Source organism: Chamaea fasciata, unplaced genomic scaffold (assembly GCF_029207755.1).
Source record: "Chamaea fasciata isolate MVZ Bird 193981 ecotype frontalis unplaced genomic scaffold, bChaFas1.0.hap1 SCAF_15, whole genome shotgun sequence".
NCBI classification, from domain to species: domain Eukaryota; kingdom Metazoa; phylum Chordata; class Aves; order Passeriformes; family Sylviidae; genus Chamaea; species Chamaea fasciata.
In genome coordinates, this window is record NW_027094100.1 from 5,777,435 (window position 1) to 5,799,158 (window position 21,724).

The 21,724-nt window shown below is 41.3% G+C and overlaps 1 protein-coding gene across 1 annotated transcript in view; it reads left to right on the forward strand.

The window, feature by feature from the left end:
• The window catches only part of ACSL6 (acyl-CoA synthetase long chain family member 6), a 46,526-nt gene extending 25,446 nt beyond the window's left edge, over positions 1-21,080 (forward strand). Inside the window, exons 10-21 of the mRNA XM_066197558.1 lie at positions 1,064-1,137; positions 4,050-4,127; positions 6,722-6,856; positions 7,956-8,090; positions 9,859-9,954; positions 10,779-10,851; positions 11,255-11,343; positions 11,872-11,988; positions 12,245-12,388; positions 13,116-13,217; positions 14,197-14,268; positions 16,312-21,080. Of these exons, the coding sequence (XP_066053655.1) occupies positions 1,064-1,137; positions 4,050-4,127; positions 6,722-6,856; positions 7,956-8,090; positions 9,859-9,954; positions 10,779-10,851; positions 11,255-11,343; positions 11,872-11,988; positions 12,245-12,388; positions 13,116-13,217; positions 14,197-14,268; positions 16,312-16,452 (1,256 nt within the window). The 3' untranslated portion in view covers positions 16,453-21,080. The remainder of the gene's footprint in view (positions 1-1,063; positions 1,138-4,049; positions 4,128-6,721; positions 6,857-7,955; positions 8,091-9,858; positions 9,955-10,778; positions 10,852-11,254; positions 11,344-11,871; positions 11,989-12,244; positions 12,389-13,115; positions 13,218-14,196; positions 14,269-16,311) is intronic.
• The last annotated feature ends 644 nt before the right edge of the window (positions 21,081-21,724 follow it).

Here is a 21,724-nt window from a genome sequence, read left to right on the forward strand (position 1 = left end):
CCTGCTTGTGCCCACTGTGGTGGGGACACTGGGCAGCTGCAGGTAAAGCTCCTCTGATCTGCCTTCACATGGAGCAGCAGAAACTACGTGGCAGTGGTGTGATCGAATTAAAACAATCTGCTTAAAAACATAGTGGAGAAAAAGAGGCTGGCCCTGTAATCTTTATTTGAGCTGAGCTACACCTTCTTTTCAAAACTAAAGCCTTGGAGGGTGATAAAAAGGGACAGTGCTGTGACAGGAAGACCTGCAGGGCCCTCCGTGCCACTTTTTTCTGAACATGGAGGTTACAGCCTGTGTATTTGCTGCTTAACAAACACTGTGTTTTGATGTCCAAACAGATAGGAAATGCAAGAGGTGTACCATAGTCAGCAGAGAAAGGAGTGTAAAAAGGCAAATTTTGATGGTGCTGAGGTACCTGCTGGTGGTGGATGAAATGCTGCAAGGGCGGTGCCCAGCTCTGGAACACAACACAGGGGCTTTGCTGGCTCCCTAATGGTTTTAGGGCTGTCTTCAAGACACCTCTGCTGCTGCTACTATTCATGCCTTCCCTTAATTGCAGTCTCAAAGGGTCTTGTAGCCTAAATTTTACCTGCACTGCTCTCTGCATTTCTCATGTTATCCAGAGTACTGGCTAAGTAAGAGTATAACAGCCTTTTAAACCATGTTTCTTGGTGTTCAAGATCGTTCTTAGTCAAAATCTGGATGAAATAAATCCTCCCAGGAGAGGCTGGAACAGCCATCCAAGTCTGATGGCTGTGCTCGTTGAGTGGCTCCATCTGAGCACTCTCAGAAATTGCAGTTAGGCTATTTTTGCTGGAACCTGTTTTCCAGAGTCTCCAAGAGAAATATTTCTGTTTGCAGTATCATTTTATTCAGTTTTAAATATTGCAGTAAGTGTTCTGGGTGCATATTAATGCACTGAAATGGTGGTGAAAGCTAGATACATTTTAAAATTGAAGACGTGAACATAATATTTTAACCATTTCTTGTTTTGTTCTTTTGTTAAGTTTTTGAAAGTTACCTTCTGGCTTATCTTTTAAACTCCCTCTCTGTTTCCTTTCAGGAAATCCCAAAGGTGCTATGCTGACCCATGGAAACGTGGTGGCGGATTTTTCAGGCTTTCTGAAAGTGACGGAGGTGATTACCCTGAGCTAGAAAACATTGCCAGGTGCAGAGTGTGTGGGTTAAGCTGTGGCCCTGCATGGGCTGGAAGTATGCTCTTGCAGATAAAAGATGACATTTTTCCTGCTCAGAGGGCCAAATCCATGGGAATGGAGCAAGGCTGACTCTACAGTACTGGAGGGCATTAAATCCTCTTTCCAGCCCTGGCTCCCAGGCTCTGTAGGGCACTAAGGGCTTCTGAGAAACAATGCTGACTTCTGTAAATCAATTCATTAACTCTTTTTGAAGAACTAGGAGAGCACACAAGCCCTGTGCAGTTGCAACTGGCGCTTGAAGAGGAGTTCAAGCTCTTCTTCTGCTCTTTTGTGTCCCATTGTGCCCAAAAATGTCGTCATTTATTTGAAACATCTCTGCATACAAAATGTGTGTGTATAAATACATATATTTATATGAACATACATGATTTTTTACAAGAATGGTTAATGGTTCATTTCACTGATATTCCAGTATATCTCAGTTTTTGTTATATGTATTTTGAATAGAGCATAGCATAGTGCTGGCCAAGTGCATTTATAATATGTTTCATACAACATGTAAAGTCATGTTTAGAAACAATATAGGAAGCAGATTCGTTTACCATGACATAGTAAGAATTTCATACACCTTAAATAGAACAAATATAAATAACCTAATTTCTGGTAGTGAACAGGCAATTCTATAAGGTAGTTACCTGCACACAGGATGGATAATTGGTTACCTCATACCCCTTAGTGGTCTTATTGTTGATATTGAGGTTACTTCAGTGTTATTACTTTATCTTTGAATTTTCTGAGATTTCCAGTGTAAAGAAACTCAGACATGTGATGTAAGAAATCCCACTGAACGTGTTCCAATGTTTGCAGGACTGTGCCTCCACAGTGTGCAGGATGAAATGCCAGTGCTGCAGTGAGGGCTCCTCAGCAGGGAGCTCTTCATGGCTTCAGTGGCAGCAAGAGGGACAAATGAAAGCTGAGGCATAGAGAGGCCTGAGCTTCAAAGGGCAGGAATGTTTATTTTGAAAGAGCACTAATTTAGAGCTGAGTGAACTTGGCATCTTCCAAGACTGGTGCATAAGATTTAGTGTTTGCTGACAGCAGTGGGACCCTGACTAATCTCAAAGGTATCAGATTGAGACCCAAGTCTGGTGTGATTGTAAATTTGATATCTCCAGTCACCAGAGTATTGCTGGCAGAGGGTAAATGCCTGTAGCTGATCCACAAGATTTGGCTAGTCTGACCACAGTAATGAAATAGAGCAAAGTGTGAAACACTTGAAAGTATAAATTAAAGAAATAAAATGAGAAGTTCTGTGGGTTTGTTGTTTTTAAGTTCTTGTGGCAGTTTTGCTTAGTTCAGTGATTTTTACAAACCAAACATATTTTCAAGTGAGTCCAGAGCTTTATTATAAGGTTGTTCTCAAATACCATGAAGCTGTTTGCATTTTTACGTTTAACTGGGCAACTGTGCCAAATGTGAATTGCTATTCAATGGCATAATTTTGGTCTGATTTAAAACCAGATTATTTTGTCTGGGCCCTTACAGCAGTAATGAAACAAAACAAAACAAAACAAAAAACCCTGGTTGATATTAAAGGTTTCGCATTACTGTGCTTGCAGAAAATGAAGCCAAATTGCAATAATGTATAAATAGATCTGCAGGCCCTAATGGCTTCATTCAGACTGACAGACACAATAATATGAAATGGGATGCTGAGAACACCCACATGGTCAATGATGTTTGACTTTGGTAGGTGATGGCTGGGAGGCCATACCCAAATCAGACCAGCCTAGATTTAACTTCAATAAAATATCTCCTGAGGGATGAACTCCTGTATCTGCCTCCACTGTATCCCAGGTCATGGGCTATTGATTCCTTCTGAGCAGAGGAGGTGCAAATGGGTATAAACTGTTAATACTGTGAGCTGATAGATTTTTATATCCATTTTCCACTAACCACTGGCCTTGATGTAAATTATTGGGTAGTCAACCTCTCAGTTTTTATAATCCATAATATTACAGCAAGCTGTACCCTAGGAAATGCAGGTAGAAAGGTTATTTGCTTTTGGGGAATGGGTTAGGTAAGGTTCCTGGGCCTTTGTTTATTCCAGCCTTCAAGAGACAGCTCAAAACTTGGCAAAATCAAGACTTTTGCCACTTTTTTAAAAAAAATAATTTGTCCGACCTTCTCTTTCCCCTATCTGGGGGATAGTCATAATGTCATTAAAATCATATTTTAATCACTTAAAATGACAATAAACACTAACAGAAGTAATTAGTTTTTGAAGCCTAAGATTAAATCATTAGTTTCCCAACACATTCTGATTCAAATCAATGATTAACCAAAGGAAAAGAAAAAATATTGCTAATTTTGACTCTAGTAACACTGTAATTCTTGAATGGGCTGTATGCAAAGTCAAAGTGCTGCTCCTGCAGTGCCCTGCTGGTGTCCAGGAGGCTCCTGCAGGTTAGCACTGGGATCCTGGGGGCTCCTGCAGGTTTGCACCAGGATCCTGCTGTCTGCGCACAGCTGAGAGCACAGATCAGGGTCTCGGCACCTCCTGGTAGAAAGCAGTGAATAAAAATTGGATTCTCCGTCAGGGTGAGCCTCCATTCCCAGCGTGAGCTGCGTGGATACAATCTGCCTTCTGCCAAGGAGAGCCCTCTCCATTGCCCTGTGTGTACATCTCCGTGCTCTTTACTCCTCCTGCTAACTGAGCTCCATGATGCTGTGGCTTTAACGCTTCCCTGTGTCTGCCGCTCCCTCCTCTCTTGACAATCTTTACCCTTTTGCTCCTCTGGTGCCATTTTTCTTTTTATTATTTTATGACTTTCTTGTTGTCTTCCTGTCAGTGTTTCTTTCCTTTCTGTCTCCCATGCCCTTCACCTGCAGAAAGTGATCTTTCCGAGACAGGACGATGTGCTCATCTCCTTCCTGCCTCTGGCTCACATGTTTGAAAGAGTTATACAGGTAAGAAACCTGCCTGAACTGACGAGGCCTTGTGGGGCTCCTTGTGTTTTCTTCCAGAGTCAGTGGTCTCCTACTTGTGAGGATGTACACATTTCCTATTTGCCTTTAGCACACATGTTTGAGAGAATGGTACAGGTAAGGTCACGGTGTCAGTGGAAATCATCTTTTTTCCACGCCACCAACAAAAAAATAAAATAAAATGAATAAAATACTAAATAACCAGCGATATCTCGTAGCACTAAAAAGGCTTGTACTCCAGAAGTGCCATGTGCATAACACCAGAGCCAAGGTCTCAGTGACATGGCTGTGAGTCCAGAGCGAGGCCAGGAGAGTTTCCCAAGTTCTCCAGCTTACACCTGGCTCAGGGACTGAAAAATAGCCCTTCAGCAATGAGACAGATTGATTGCTCATTCAGCTCATGGCTACTGCTACCTGAGCATTTCTGGGACAGCTTTTCAAAGCACTCTTGGATGAGGTACCATGTGAGTCAAGATAATTTCATGCCATTTTCTACATCAGCTAAAATGATTTTATTGCATAAATATCATGATCTGCATAAAAATCTCCAATCTGGCAGACACTGAAAAAGAGGAAACTGAGATCATGGTGTGAGACACGTGATCCTCCTGGCAGGCAGCATGCAGTGGGCATTCACTGGAGCGTGTGTCCTCTGGGAATTATGGCAGATCCGAGCACTAGGTCTTGCCAGCCAACAGAACTGACTCCATGTCTCTTTGGGAAAAAAAAAATGGGGTGATGATTTGTGCCGCAGTTGGTGAGCTAGGCAAGTCAGGTGAGACAGCCACATCAAGTCTCCCAGCCTGAGAAACTGCAAACTTAAAATGGATCCAGAATGTGAAGATTGGATCTGGATCCATTTGCAACTCTGTGCTTTCTCAGGGAGGCCTGTTACAGGCTGAAAGCATACTTTCTGAGTCAGGCAAGCATCTCAACATAAACCTCCCACTTCTTAGCAACATCTGTGCCAGAAGTAATATATTTTTTCTGTAAAATCTCACAAATTGGAAGTAAAAGCCCATGAAGGATTTGGAGAATTACAGCATAGCTTTTCTCCACCTGCAAGGCAACTTGGTCAGTGTGCCAGCACTGTTCTGGCAAACAAAAATATAATTATTCTATATTCATCTGGGGCAGAAAGAAATTAGAAAAATTGAAAATGCTTTCATTTCACAGGATGTTGCTGTACTGAAAGGGACAGCCTCCAAAGGATGTCCAGGTTTATCCTCCTGTCTGAAATGGCTCATTATTATAAAGATCTTTTCAAAAGGGCTAAAAAGTCATTTTCAAAAGCATTCTGAGCAGCAAGCACTGCATCAGTGTCCCTAGTTTTAGCCAACATTATTCATTGCTGTAATTTACAGTTAAAATCATACAGATACATTCTTTAGAGCTAAAAATTTCTAGTTGTTATTTTCAATTCCCAGTGAGCACACTGGTTATATTTTCTTTTAAAAATTCATGTCCAGTGTAAATCACAGATTCAGCAGTGTGATTTTCATTAAACCTACATCACATGTGTAAAATTCCTGTGGTTTCAGCTGATGGAGACAGTCTCTAACTGCCTGACAGAGCAGTGAGAGCAATTTGGTTAGTATTGCAGATTTTTAGGGGCAACACAAGAGACATGGATGTCTCTTAAGGAATTTTCAACTTATTTAGTTATCTAAGGAAGACAAGTCCACAAAAGGGAGCTGAAGTTTTCAGTCTACTCAGGAAGGCTGGGCTCAGCTCTGGCATCACAGGCACTTGCTGAGGACGCTTTCTCCTCCATGCACTGTAAAACCATGGGAGAAGTGCTGGTCTCCAAATGTTCTTCAGTGAGAAAATGCCAGTTTGACCCAGTCTGTGATGGCTTCTTGGCAGGGTTACTGGTTACTGGTAACCAGCTGCCAGCTGGCTCATGGCCAGCAACACCTCTGCCCCATCCCAAATATTGAGCTCCATTCTGATCTGAGGAAAACATCTTGCTTTGTTTTCAAGTACAGGGCTTCTGGATTTGTAGTTTCCATACAAGTCAAGCACCTTTTATGAAGTGGGCTTCTATTTCTGGGATACAGGATCAGGCACTGTATTGCTAACGTAGTTTATATTGTTGTATTTAAACAAAACTAAAGTATTAACATCTAAAAATTGGATGCTGCTCCGTGTCTTGTGATGTTTCTTACTTTGTATTTCTGTATTGATGATAAGTCCTCATGCTGTGAGCTGCTGTGGGAGGGCTGGGCTTTAGGAAAGTTCTGATCCAGACTCTGACCATAACTGGGGCTTCTCCATCCCCATATGCAGGGGATGAAGGGAAATCCCTTTCGAAAACTTTGATTCCTTGTTCTTCCAGAACAAGTAGCAAATCTGACAGATGCTGAATTGCCAGTACTGAAAAATGCCGGGAACTATCTGGATATTTCTATTCAGTGCAAAATTTATTGTTACTTTATTGTATTTCCAAAGTCCCATTTTTGCCATATTGGAGAGTTGAAATTCAGAAAAGGTGCCTCTGCTCTTGGGAGGAATGCTTTGCTTTGGGAATTGAAAGCAAAGGGGTTACTACAAGTGTTCCTCTTTCTCCCCATCAGTCTGTAGTGTACTGCCACGGAGGGCGAATTGGCTTCTTCCAAGGAGATATTCGCCTCCTGTCTGATGATATGAAGGCACTGCGGCCGACCATCTTCCCCGTCGTGCCACGGCTGTTGAACAGAATGTATGACAAGGTTAGTTGGAGTTTGATTTCACTCTTTGTGGAACAATGGAGTTTATGTCCCTTGACTACGCATGTGGAAGAATTCCCTTAGTCATGGAGATTTCTCAAGCAGATAACACTATTTCCGCCGTGCTGCAGACACATTCTCACTGTGTGTAAGGGATACAGCTCCTTCAGTGTGTAAGTCTGTGTTGTGACTTACACAGACTGCAGACACAGCTATCATGTGTGAATATGAAATCCTTCTGTATTAGCCTCCTACCCTGTTCTCACTAAGCTCACCAGTGACATTTCTAGAGATGTGGGATTTTTTCATCACAGAAACATCATTCAAATCTGGCTGCACAAGGAGCTCTTGTGCCCTTCAACCAGATTTGAAAATAAATGTCTCGTTCTGGTGGAAACAACAGCTGGAAATCAGAAATTTCAAAAACCCTTTGGGGATTTAGGCAGTGTAAATGTGACAGTGGCTTTTGGATTTAGAAATCTTTAAAACTAAGGTGAAGGTATTGCAAGGTATTTAAGATGGGCACGTCTGGTCATCATGTTTAATCTGTTTGACCAGCTGGGAATATTTATTCCTCAGAAGACTTACCTGCTAGAGACAAGCTTAAGCACAAGCTACTGATTTAATTTTTCCCCAAGGTCAGGGCTTCTGTGCTTTATTAGGGGGACAGGCACTGGGGGTTTCTCATTTGTTGAGGTGGAGTTCGTGCTGGTGCCTGATTAAGTTCAGGTAAATGCAGCTCCCACCACCACATCAGCCACCATTGACACCTGATCATGTTGCTCATTCCCTGTTGCTCAGGTTGACTGAATTTCACTGAACCCTATCACAGAAATTACATAGTAAGAGCAGCCCTGTCAATCTAGTCAAAGCCTGCACCACCACCCTGTCTTTTCCTCCCAAAGGAACCACATGTACAATAGGGAATGGAGTGAAACACATCATTCCTTTTTTCCCCACTAACAAACCCCAGCGTAGCCTTGTTTACCTGTGCTGCAAATGTAACTGTACCCACCTGGCTGGGTGGGTGTTATGGGGAGAACAGGTGTCGATGTGCTCTCTCTTCCTGTGACACCTCGTCTGCCATCCTGTGCTCCCGCAGATCTTCAGCCAGGCTGACACATCCCTCAAACGCTGGATCCTGGAATTTGCGGCGAGACGGAAAAAGGCTGAAGTTCGAAACGGCATCATTAGAAATGACAGTTTGTGGGATAAACTGTTCTTTAATAAAATACAGGTAAGTGATTCAAGAGGTGAGTCTGAAGTCAAAAAATTCATGTTTCTTCTAGCAATGACTGGTTTTCTGACAAGGGAGTTTCAGACAGTAGGAAAAATTTATTCATGGAGAGGGTCGTCGAGCATTGGAACAGGCTGCCCCGGGGCAGTGATAGAGTTATCACCCCTGAAAGTATTAAAAAAGGGCGTGGATGTGGCACTTGAGGATGTGGTTTAGTGGTGAAGATGGTGCTGGGTTGATGGTTGGACTTGATGATCTTAGAGGTCTTTTCCAGCCTTAACAATTCTGATTCTATGATTTCTTAAAGTCAGTGTAGTTCACTTGCCTGATGATGAACTGTGGGCAATCACTACTCACTAGTGAACAACAGACTGGAAAATAGAACAGAAAAAGGCAGCTGAGCAGTTTGTTGCTCTGTGAATTTTGCCATATTTGTTTGTTTGTTTGTTCTTGTTTTTAAATACCATGCACAATATCAAAATTTCAGTTCTCTCAGGGATAACTTTCCAGAGGGAAATGGAGAAAGACAAGGCAGCCTAAGATGACATTTGCCACATCCCTTTTCAGAAGCACCAAGAAATCACTAATTTATGGAATAGTGCCAAAATTTTTTTGCAGCTCTTAGATAGAAACTGTGCCCCTGCAGGTGAGGAAAGGTATCTAGGGACAAAATTCAGGAAGGTAGTCATGAAAAGAGGAGTCATTGATCAAAGAGATGCTGCTCCAAAGTTTTCTGCAAAATCTCAAAAAATAGGATTGGATTTAGGGTTGGGTTTCAATTGGGCATATTCAAACCTGCTTTTCCTCCCAGGAAAAGAATGAGGTTGTTAAAAAAAATGCACACATGAATCATGGTCTAGCAACCGTGAGGAAAGAAATCAGAATACCCTTCTGTTTGCTGCACATTTCAGTAAAAAAGAGATTAAATTGGCTTTAAACCAGTCTTTTTGGGCTCTGTACTACTCCAAGAGGCTTTAATTACTTAATTTTTTTTAATTGGATGACTTATCTGGAGACATGCCACTTTATTTTTAACTAAAGAAACTGACTGTACTTGTGGTCTGTGGATTAGTTGTCCTCAGTGTGCAAAGATAGCAGAGTTCACCCAGCCGGGAGTGAGGCAGGCTGCATATTGATGCAAGGACTGGCGAGACAGGCAGACTCAGTCAGCAGTTGTTTTCTTTTGTGCTGGATTTTCTTTTTTACTTTTAGAAGAAAGAAAAGGAAATGAGGGAGGAGGAGAAAGAAGTAAAATGGGACACAGGAATTGATGTAATACCCTCCAGAAATATTTGAAGGTCATCTGCCTTAAAAAAGGGACAACATAATTTTAGAGGGCTTGGGAGGCAATTCATTAAAACCGATGAGGTGTAAATAAGCAAAGAAGACTGGATGGGGGAAGAGGCTGTTTTTCCCAGCAGTTCCCAGATCCAGGTCTGCAGCCTGCCCAGGCACAGCTTTTGCAGGAGTCCAGGCTGAGCAGCACATCCTGCCAGGGACATGGGCACTCCTGTCTCTGTGCACTGAATGGGCTTTTATCCCTCAGGAAAGCTTCAGAGCTAGTTCGTATTTCCATACATGGCCACATCACAGAACCACAGAATGGCTGGGTTTGAAGGGTCCTTGAAGATCATCTAATTCTGACCCCTTGCCATAGGCAGGAAATCCTGCACATCTGTCCTAGAGAGAGCCTTTTGTTCAAGCTCATGGTTTTGCCATCTGCAGTAGCTTCTGATGCTTTCTTTTGTTTCCTCCTGCTACCAAACAGGCAAGTCTTGGGGGGTGTGTCCGCATGATAGTGACAGGCGCTGCCCCTGCCTCCCCGACTGTGCTGGGCTTCCTCCGCGCTGCCCTCGGATGCCAGGTGGGTTTGTGTGGCTCTGCAGGGGTGTCCATCCACTGTTAGCAAGGGAACACGTGGTATTGAAGAAAGGAGATGTGTTAGACCCTCAGAACTGCATTTAGGACAGCTGTACCAGGATGGATCCAACAGCAGCAGGGCCTGGGGCAGCCATGGAGTCCTGGTACACCCAGAGCTCAGTGAGGTGCGAACAGCCCTGGGATGGCAGTAACAGGCAAGAGATGATTTCACTCTGGACATCCCCCCGAAAAACCCCACAGGCTCATCCCACCCACCTCTCAGCACCAAATTGAGTATGTGCAATTAAATGTGTTTGTGCAAGTGCTGAGAACTTCATTACATGAGTTTTATTCTATATATAAATGGAAAGACCTGATCTTCAGATGTCAGCCTAACCCACTTGACATGTCCACTGCATTATTTCTCTGTGATAGGAAGCCCAGGGCAACTGAAAGGTCTCATTTGAGAGTCTAAAATTAGTCAGGAAAAGAAAAGGGTGGATTTTCAAAATGTCACACAAAAATACCATTTTTCCTCACTAATAAGTTCCTCTCGTAGTGTAGCATATGTCCTGACTCAAAGGCTAAGTGCTCAACTCATCTTCTCCCTATTTTCAACAATACACAGACATGATCTTTCCTAGTATGTAAGTGGAATTTTGTACACAGTAGAAGCCAGGGACAGTGTTCCCATGGCAAATGGGCACCCACCCATTGCAACTGCAGGCTCTGCGCACAGGACTGTGCAACAGAGGGCAATGCCTTGGATTTTAGTTTGTAATAGCGAAATCTTTTATGATCTTGTAAAGATACCTGTCTCTTTGTCAGGTTTATGAAGGCTATGGCCAAACAGAATGCACAGCTGGATGCACCTTTACAACTCCAGGTGACTGGACATCAGGTAATTATTTTCTTCCACCATTTGAAGAAATAAAAGAAATGCACATTCCTTTAGGAAATTATGGACTGTAACATAAAGGCCAGGCTGGATGGGGCTTGGAGAAACCTGATCTAGTTGAAGGAGTTCCTGCCCATGGCAGGGGGTTGGAATGAGATGAATTTTAATGTCCCTTCCAACCCAAACCACTCTATGCTATTTCAGAATAGGTTTTATGTTCAAAGAGGAGGTGTTGGTATTTAGTTTTAATAGTGCAAAACCTTAATTAAGGAAGCTATTTCTGCACACAGACACAGCTCCTGCAAGAACATCCAATGTATCTACAACTATGCAAGTAACTAATGATAAAATGCTAATTATTGTTTATAGGAGAGATGACAAGTGACTTGATAACTTTGATTTCCAGGTCATGTAGGAGCCCCTTTGCCCTGTAACTTAATCAGATTGAAGGATGTGGAAGAACTGAATTATTTTGCTTCCAAAGGAGAAGGAGAGGTAGCAAATCACATTTTTATATCAAATTCTCACTAGTTAACACTGTATGAAGTAGTTTATAGAAGCATTTTACCTTTGTAGGGTGCATGGTTGCTAATGTGTTACATACTGCAATCAGGAAAGGAAAATGGCAGTTTAACAATAGAGCAGCAAAGAACTAATGAAAAAGGAGCTGTGGCAGTACTTCCAGCCTGATTCCTTGAACTGCTAAGACTGAATTAATTAGTTCAGCTAAGATTTCTACATTGCTGTGATTTCTATACTACACAAAAATTAAACTTATTGAAATAATTTTGTTATTTTTAACTGCAAATGGAATGCAAATCAATTCAAACAAATCAGTTTTGCAAACCCTACTTCGTATTTCCATTAGCTTGAAAAAAATCCATAGATAGTTTAATAACCCAATCTATTTTAGTTTCATGGAGCACAGTCATTAAAATATTTCAAATTTTGTGAGTTACTACTTAACTTGTACTTGTAGCAGAGTAAAAAAATAATTCATCATCACCCCTGGCTGTTTTGCAGATCTGTGTGAAAGGACCCAATGTGTTTAAAGGTTATTTGAAAGATGAAGAGAGGACAGCTGAGGCGCTGGACCAGGAGGGCTGGCTTCACACAGGAGACATTGGAAAATGGTTACCTGTGCGTACTGGACACACACAGAGTCCTTATGGCAATTGTATTATCCCATGCAAATTTTCAAGCACTGAACTTAGGTCCCCAGGCAGGTCTATCTTTACAAAGGATTAAGTTTATATTTGGCAGAATAAGCTCGATATGTCAGTGAAGCATTTGAAAGCACAACAGGCAATTGAAAGCTCTGTTAAAGACAGACTGCTTGCTGAGTTTCTGTGGTTAAGTAACTTCTCTGGGAATTCTTATTTCTTTCTCCTAACAGAATGGGACCCTTAAAATTATTGATCGGAAAAAGCATATATTTAAACTTGCTCAGGGAGAATATATTGCACCAGAGAAGATAGAGAATATCTACATCCGCAGCGACCCTGTTGCTCAGATCTATGTCCATGGAGACAGCCTGCAGGTACAAACCAAGCTTTCAGAAAATCTTACCTTACTCTTTGTAGTTAGAAGACAGAGAGCTGGGCATGAATGAAGGGAAAATGTGAGTGGATCACGCCACACTGTCTGCCTCCTGCTTCAGAGCTGGCTGACAGCCAGGCAGGAACTGAGCTGCTGGTGTGACCCTGAGCAGCTTAGAAAATGCTGTGGCCAAGGATCAAGCCTTTAAGTTGGCTTTGTTGTCACTCTTTGGGTCTCCAATGCTGTCCTTTGCCACCCTGCCTGTGGTAAGCCAGGCAAAGGCAAAGCCACTGTTGTCCCCACACTGCCTGCCCATTCTGACCAATCTTGTTCTGTTAATTTGCACATTTATACACACCTACAGTTTTTGAAACCATGGCAATTCATTGTCTGCATTCAAGGCTCATAAGCATGAGCCTTCCCTTGGCATCAGAGTTTGCTGGGACTTGCAGGGCCATGTGAGTTATTAATGTCCAAAAGGAGCACAAACCCAACTGAGGGTATTAAAACTGCTAATGTACATGCACAGTCACATAAAACCTTTTATCTGAGAAAAAGGCACAGACATCAGAATGTACTTCAGGATGATATGTTAGCAAATTATTGACATAATTAAACAAGAAATTGTGAACATGCAGAAATTCAGCTGACTTGTGTATTCACTTCAGTGTAGAGCCTGGGATATGGTTCAGCTTTCACCTGCAGCTCTCTTTCTCCTTTACCTACAGGCCTTCCTGGTGGGAATTGTGGTGCCCGATTCTGAAGTTATGCCAGGTTGGGCAAAGAAAAGAGGGTTTGAAGGAACATATGCAGAACTCTGTAAAAATAAGGTTTGTATCTGCAGTACAGACTTTTTTTTTTTTTTCCTGTAGCATTCTGTGTGCACAATACTGTGTCCAGGAATGACAATTTCAGTGACAAGAATTATTTCCTCACTGAACATTCAGCAGGGTTGACCTGGATCCAGTGATATGTGTTGATTGGTGGTACTGACCTCTGCCAGCTCTGGTGGGCGGCAAGAGTCTGTCTTGCAGAGAACAACAGTACAGCAGGAGGAGAAGTTGTGTTTGCTTAGATTTCTTAAATAAAACAACTAAATAAGACTTACCGCTGGTCTTCTGTGGTGACCAGCAACAGAACCAGAGGGAAGGGCCTGAAGTTGTGTTGGAGGAGATTTAGGTTGGATATTAGGAAAAGATTTTTCTCAGAGAGAGTTGCTGAGTGCTGGAACAGGCTCCCAAGGGTACTGGTCACACTATAAAGTCTGACAGAGCTCAAAGAGCATTTGGACAACATTCTCAGGCACATGGTGTGACTCTTGGAGCTGTTCTGTGCAGGGCTGGGAGTTGGATTCCACGATCCTTGTGGGTCCCTTCCAGCTCACGACATTCTGTGCTTCTATAAAAAGGATCCCAGTGTTAAACACATGCTCTCTGATACTGAGGAACTGCATTGGATCACATCAGTGAATACGGATGCCACTGAACCATCCCTGTGTCCCTGTGGTGTCTGTGGGCAATGATTCTACACTGAAGTCTGGCAGATGGCTAGAGAACTGTAAATTTAACAGCTATGCCACATAGCTGGTTTGAAAATAGAACCTTACTTTTCATACCAAGGAGACACTTAACATCACCACACATAAATGTAATGTTTATATGCTACAGTAGAATTTTGGTAATTACATATTAACTGTTAGTAAGGCACTTGAACTTTAGTCAGAAACGCTTTTTTTGGTGAACAGTGAGCATTAATTGCATGTAAGGTTCACTGTGGTAGCTCATGAGGAATTTCTGTGTTTTAACGCAGGAACTGCAGCAAGCGATAATGGAAGACATGGTACGGTTAGGGAAGGAGAGTGGGCTTCACTCCTTCGAGCAGGTAAAACGAAACACATCATTCAATGTGGTCAGACAGGCAATTTGTCTGTGTAGAAGAGGGATTTGTCAGCATTTATGATGTTAGTACAAATCTTCGCTGCAGCTGTGCATGATGTTTTTGGAAAAAGCTTTATTGCTGGCAAGGGGTATTTATTCCTCTGGAAAAATGTATTTGCTGTGATTCTGCTTCCCACCCATGTTTGAAATTTGAATTAAATTTAGTGAAAGTTTTGGGTGCAGAGGTCAAAATTTAAATCAGGGACATGGATAATCTCCAGACTGACAACCAGAGGTCAAGATAAACATCTGTAGGAGTCTGACTTTTCTGCCACTGAAAGCTCTGTTAGAAATTGGGTCACTAACTAGTACTCTTATACCTGACCTTGAAATGCTGCTGGTTTCTTTATTTTCAGTCTGGGCATTGTTTCTTTCCTGCTTGTGTAAATATTTCTGCAATATAGCTACAAACACTTCAGAAGGGGACATCTGAAATCAACCATGGATTACATAGCATTAAAAACACAGAAAAATTATCCACCCCATTTTAAAATGTCTAATGCTTATTTCTGTTTAAAAAATGAACATCTTTATCATAACATATAATTAGCCAGGGCCTTTTTGCTTTTGTTTAGACTGTTTCTGGGTGATAATTCTAATAAGTAGTTCACCATATTGGAGTGGAGCAGAAGCATCGTTAAACATAACCCTGTTATTCCTAATTTCTCAGTTACCTATGCAAATGAAATGATAGCAAAAAGAAATTTATTTAAAAATAATTCAGTACAAAGCATAGTTTTATTGCACAAATTTCTGCGCTAATAAGTCTTGTTTGCCTCTGCCATGGTCTTCACAGTATGCAAGAAAAATCCTCAAGTAATCGATTCCACCAGCAGTTTTCAATGAATAAAGTATAAAGTAGTGAGGAAAGCTTTGTCATCTTTCTAAAAAATGGAATAAAATAATAATAGAATTGAATAAAAAATAAATGATACAATTTTCAAAATTAAAGGGCTTCAAAACTTCATCTCTGTTGCAATATGTAATCTTAAAACCAAACTTTGAGCCAGATACTGTGGCTAAGGTTTGCATGGGATGGGATCCTCTGTTTATGGGGTTACTCTCTGTCATCCATGTCCTTGTCTGCAGCTTGGATCTCTGTCTTGGGAATGACAAGTGTGGCTTCTATAACCATCAGTTTCCAGGACCTGAAAGCTAGTGTAGCAAACGGGGGAGCATTAATAGTGTGAACACTGATTTATGAAGAATTGCATGGGGGCAGGACCTGGACCATGATGTTTGCAGGGAAAAATGAATCACATATCTAAGGAATAGAAAATGGATTTGCAGCCTATATCGCTGCAACTCCCAGCCAAACAAACTGCAAAGCAGTCTGGCCTGAGGAATCACAAAAGCAGCAGATGGCTGGGGAATTTTGTCTTAAATCGGTGGACTCTGACCAGTCACGCAGCAGTTTTCTGCTTTCTCCCACACCAGCACGGGAAGGAAAAGCTCACTCCCATCTGTGCTGCCAGGCTCCCCACTGTGCTCAGAGCCACTGCCTCAAACAAGGGCAGCCTTGTGAAATGCCATTTGCACAGGCTAAAAGATTGGTATCACTTTAATTAGCCAAAGCTGATCTTCATGTACACGCTTTGTGCCTGCAAAGCTTCATGATAATTTTGCAAGACTGAATCAGTGCTGTTTACTTTTGCAGTGGGGTCGAGGTTTCCCAGCACAACTCCCTGCCCTTGCCCTCTCCCCCACTGCCTTTCAGCTGTGTGAAACTGCAGTGTGACGATATCACACTGTCTCTTGTGTGCTGCCTCACTGTGCTCTGGCCTTGCTTTCATACAGAGAAGAAGTTTATGTGCTCATTCTCTTGGAGACCTCCCTTCTGTGTGCAGGGGACGGAAATCCTGGGGACTCAGCAGAAGAGTGCCCTGGATTTGAGGCACCACTGGAGGGAAGCACAGCAAAAAAGTTAATGTTTATTCAGTGCGATGCCTGTAACCTTTGCTATAAATATATTCCTCTTTTATTTTAGGTCAAAGCCATTTATATTCACTCTGATATGTTCTCAGTGCAAAACGGTTTGTTGACACCAACGTTAAAGGCTAAGAGACCAGAACTGAGAGATTACTTCAAAAAACAAATAGAAGAGCTATATTCAAGCATCTCCATCTGAAACCATGGGAAGAATCTTCTGAGTAATGGACTTCATAGCAATATTAGAATAATACTCAAAAAGTACAGAGCCAGAACGACACTGCTGAAATGGATAAGCATCTGAAACTTACATTTGAGCCTTTCATTTTTCTAGGATTTCATCACTAACCATATTTTCCCTTCTTTTTGCCATCAGGTGTGATACAATTTCTTTTTTACTTTAGGTACACAGTAAGGCACTACTAAAAGTTATGCTAAATTACCACAAAATATGCAGAAATTTCAATTTATGGCCAAGTAAATTATGGAAGCGTATCTTATAAATAACTACAAACATTTCTAATTAAAATAGGGAAAATTTCAGGTATGTCTGTTGATATTTGATTGTATATAACCTAATATATTAGAAACTAAAATAATAAATAATTCAATAATGTGGTCTACCTCAAATAATCAGTGATTGATGGTGAAAGTAAAAGTCTATTTTCTCTGATTTGGAACTTCAAGCTGGATATTGGTTTATATGTAGTAAGTGATAGTTTTAAAATTTTTCAGGACATGAATGGCATTGATTTGATTTAATTATTGATGACTTAACAACCAGAACAGAAATAGGAAGGAATTTCCCACTATTTGTACTTAATAGACCTATTAGTATATTGCATCTAATGGATTAATGTTACCTTAAAATTACAAGAACAGGGTAGGAAGCAATAGCACAGAATTCCCTCTATCTCCTTTTCATCCAAACACAGTTTATCCATGGTATGCAGAACCTGCATTAGGGCTCCTTTGGTCCAGTGCACGCACAGACATCTGAACTGCTCAAACTGAAAAGGTTGCAAAAGCATTGCTGGCTCTGTGGTGGCTTTAGGTGGGAGTTCACGATAATCCATATGCTCCCAATCCCTAATTTATTATTTCACATGCTGCTAATACTGCGTAGTCCAGCTGGACTAACCCCCTTTCAGAAACAGTGCTAAAGAAATGGAGCACAAGGAATAAGCTGTGATTCTGGATGGGGCTTAGCAAAATGAAAGGGTTTGGGAAAAGATCAGCCTGAGGTGCAGCAGTTGAGGGCAGCCTTTGTCTGGCCATGCAAGGGGAAGGAATACTGCCCCCAACGACTCATGGGCATGGGCTATAGGCTGTGTTAGCCGTTGCTGTGCAGGGTGTCACCGTGTGGCAGAATAGGGGACGTGGTGGCAGAAAAGCCTGTTACGGGAACGTCTTTATGGTCTGGAAGCATCAAGTCCCATTGGCATCACTTCCAATGGCCTCTCTGGAATAACCAGCAAGTTGTCTGGATAAAACCTTAGATTTCTGTGGTCATCAGAAAGGGTATAAGCCTGACAAGGAGTAGGAACAGACTCTAGAGCTCCCTCTTGGTACAAAGCATGGTACAAGGCAAAGAGAAAACTGTCGTGTCAAGTTGCTTGAATACTTGGACTGTCGATGGCTTCTTTCTGCTAAACAGGGTCCTAAATATCTGTGTATTTTACTAGCTGATGTTTGTCGCACCAGTGCATACTAGCATGGAGCTGTGCCTGCTAGATTTTTGCTAGGACAGTGGAAGCACACTTACTTTCTCTCTTGTAGTGGAATCCACTGTAGATTTTTGAAGCTAAAAGTTTCAATTTTTAATCTGAACAGTATCTTATTTTCTCTCTGAAGTTCTGTTGCATGCTTCCAAATGAAATAAATCAAATGAATAAGTTAGTGTTATATGAAGACTGATGTATTCCAGTGATTTCAGAATAAAATGATAAATAGGAAACCATATCAGTAACATAATGACTCAAACAATGTGGCAGTTTGATTTATCAAATGTGCGTTTGATCCCTTTGTGCACCTGATTCCTCATTTGATTTCAGTGCAATGACTCATATCAGTCCAAAAAAAGTAAAGAAATATCTGAGATCTGATGGGATCATCATTTTTCACCAATGTATGCAGCAATAGCATCCCTGGGGGATTTGATTGCACCACATCTATGGATATTTTAGGGATTAGTGCATAAAATCTGGCTCTTTAGGTCAAGTCATAAAGGATTTTTATCTCAGTGGAGTTTACTTAATATCCTTTTTGTATCAGCCAAAAGACAGTCATTACATACACAACCTTCAAAGCAATGGAGAATTAAATTCAGTACAATTTCCTGTCCATTTTAATGCAACAGTTTAAAAATAAAAAACCCCAAACCCTAGTCATCCAAGGAAGTAGAGACAAGCTATTTTTCACTGATTTTTTCTATTTTTTCTTTTTTATTTTTTTGCCACTTGAATTTAATTTACTTTTCTCCTAAGATGATTTCAGGCTTTTTGAGACAATTAAACTCTGTGCAAGTATAGAAGATCCCAATATGAGTTTATTTACAGCTTAGATGGCTGGTTTTTTTTATATATATAATGCTGAATAATACATCTCTATTCTTCTTTTGGTGTTTGATGCAAAATGTCAGATGCACTAGAGCCAAATACATGAACACCAAAAGAATAAGAAAGAAAAAATGCAGACATGGCCATACTTGGATGATGCAAAATCTGAGTTGGTTTTTGTCACACCGTAAGTGTGAATGCCTTCAGTACTTGTGAAAAATTATATAAATAAACAAAAAGCTCTCTTTTATATTTGTATAATCAGATTTTCCTCTGCAGGTCACTCTCTTGCCAAAATCATAATGATGCTGTAAGAGATTAACACTTGAAAAAGAGACATGCGTAAGGCATGATCTAGGCTCAATCCTGCTTCTCTTCAAATTCCAGGAATACTTATTTTGTATTGAGCTTTCTTAAACTGAAACACTTCTTGTGACCACCAAGGAAAAATCCCAAGGGCTGTCCAATAACCAGGTGGGGATTTTTTATTTTGTTTTGTGGTTTTTCTTTTTTCGTTTGTTTGTTCGGTTTGGGTTTTGTTTTTTTTTTAACCTCAAGATAACTAATTACAAAATTAGTTTCTATTATTCATCTTAAAGAGTGGCCACTCTTTTTGCAGACAGTTTTACAGTTGCAGTACTGAATTCTTGGACACATTAAACATGGGAGGTTCTTCTGGGTCTGGTGCTATGCCCTGTGGAATCACTGGAAGACTCTCTTAAATATAAAAAATCACAATAAAATACATTTTTCAGGAAGAGACTCTTGTTTAGTTATACACTTTGTATGTTCTTTGCTTGATATATTGGACAGAAAAAAAATCTGTTCTGCCAAAATGCACAAAGTGTGACCAGAAACGAGACCAGAGTCTTTAACCCCATTTGGGCAGGAAATACATGGAATAATTCTGTCCTGAAAGGCACATTTGCAGGTTAAAATGCTTGATGCACATCAGATGAGATAGAGATGATGAGTTTTTATTGATAAGGTACCATTTTGCAATCTACCCTCACTGTTAGTCAGTATCTATCAGCAACAGCAAAGTCCAGTCTCATTTCTGCCATGAATATAAAATTCTCATGTGTAACAAAATAATCTGACCTTAACCTCTGAAATGAAAAAATTAACTTAGTTGGGGTTTTTTGTTTTGGGTTGTGTTTTTTTGTTTTGTCTTTTTTTTTTTTTTTTTACATGTGTTAAAAGCACAAACTGCTGATCTATATGTAAATAAATGCTACAAATGAATGTAAAATGGGAAAGAATATACTATTTTTGCATGGTAATAGGTTACTTAAAGACCTCTTGATGCCTTAGAAAAAGATTGAAAAAGCATTTTATTTAGAGGCAATTCTATTGGCATACCTTTTGTATCTTTAGTTCACTTTGGTTTTCTCCAAGGGAAAAAAAATCAGATTTAAATCATTGTTTCTTCTTGGAATTGATGTTCCTCAGTATTTTGCACATTTGGTGGTTTCTATACCGCCTTTGTGCCTGTGAAACCGTGAAGCTTTTCAGAGAAGAAATCTGGATGCCTGTAGCCCACAAGTGAAAAAGTTTTAGATCCCTTGAATTCATCCAAAGAAAAATGTTTTCTGGGGCATCTGGAGTCTCTTTAAGCCCTTCATTTTAGCTTTTTGTTATGTATTTTAGTAAAGTAAAAGCAGCCAACAAATGAGGCATTTTGGTAAGTGTTGCCTATTGTATTTTCAACTGAAAGTGAAGGGGGGTAAAATTTAACATATACATTTGTGTAAAAAAATTCCTAACTTATTAAAAATTTTTCAGTTTTGGTATATTAGCATGTATATCAAAAGAGTCATCTATGGAAACTTTTGTAAAGAACTAAACTCTCACCTTTCTCAAAACTTCTCGTAAGATTTTCTCGTGGACTGACAGAATAAAAGCTCTTTTATAAAATCTGTTGTTCCTCCAGCACTTTGTCTTCACCATCGGTATGAAGTCATTCGGAATGTGTGCCTAAACTAAATGTATTGTAAAAACAAGAAATAATGTAAAATAAAATAACGACCAAAACCATCCTGGGACATGAGATTGATTTTGGCAATCTCCTATGAAAACAAATTGTTGCAAAGTTCTCTGAAGATGCAGCAGTCTTTCTGTAATCGTTTTTTTTTTTCCTTTAAATTTTAAATCAATAATAATATAACGAAATGTATATGCTTGTTTAATATAAATTGACAATTGGGAATGCATAGTATTTTTTCAGACTGTGTCTAAACAAATAAAGTTTCAAAGCATTCGGGCTCTATTCGGGTTTTTGTGTGCACTTGTATCTCCCTTCACTTCGACATCCAGAAACTCTTGGAAGTGCCCAAAGCCAGCTTGGATGAGTCTTGGAACAACCGGGTGTAGCAGGAGGCTTGGAACAGGATTTGGGGTCCCTCCAACCCAAATCATTCTATGATCCTATACGCTCTAAGTTTTCAGGTGACGAAGCAACGAGATTCCTCCTCTCTACAAAGTGAAGCTGACACACGGGGTGGAACCAGTAAGAGGGGTTATTACACCCACGATTTATTTACTCCATTTTCATGCAGGAGTTTTTCCCCTGCGGGCGCTGGCACAGGCTCCCCGGGCAGCGCTCCCGCCCGGCTCGGACGGGCCGCGGGCACAGCCCACCCTGCCCACAGCGCGCCCCTCGCCCCCTCCGGCCGCGCATGCGGGCTGGGGGCGCAGCCCACCCTGCCCACAGCGCGCCCCTCACGGCGGCCGCCCCCTCCGGCCGCGCATGCGGGCTGGGGGCGCAGCCCACCCTGCTCACAGCCCACCCTGCCCACAGCGCGCCCCTCGCCCCCTCCGGCCGCGCATGCGGGCTGGAGGCGCAGCCCACCCTGCTCACAGCCCACCCTGCCCACAGCGCGCCCCTCACGGCGGCCGCCCCCTCCGGCCGCG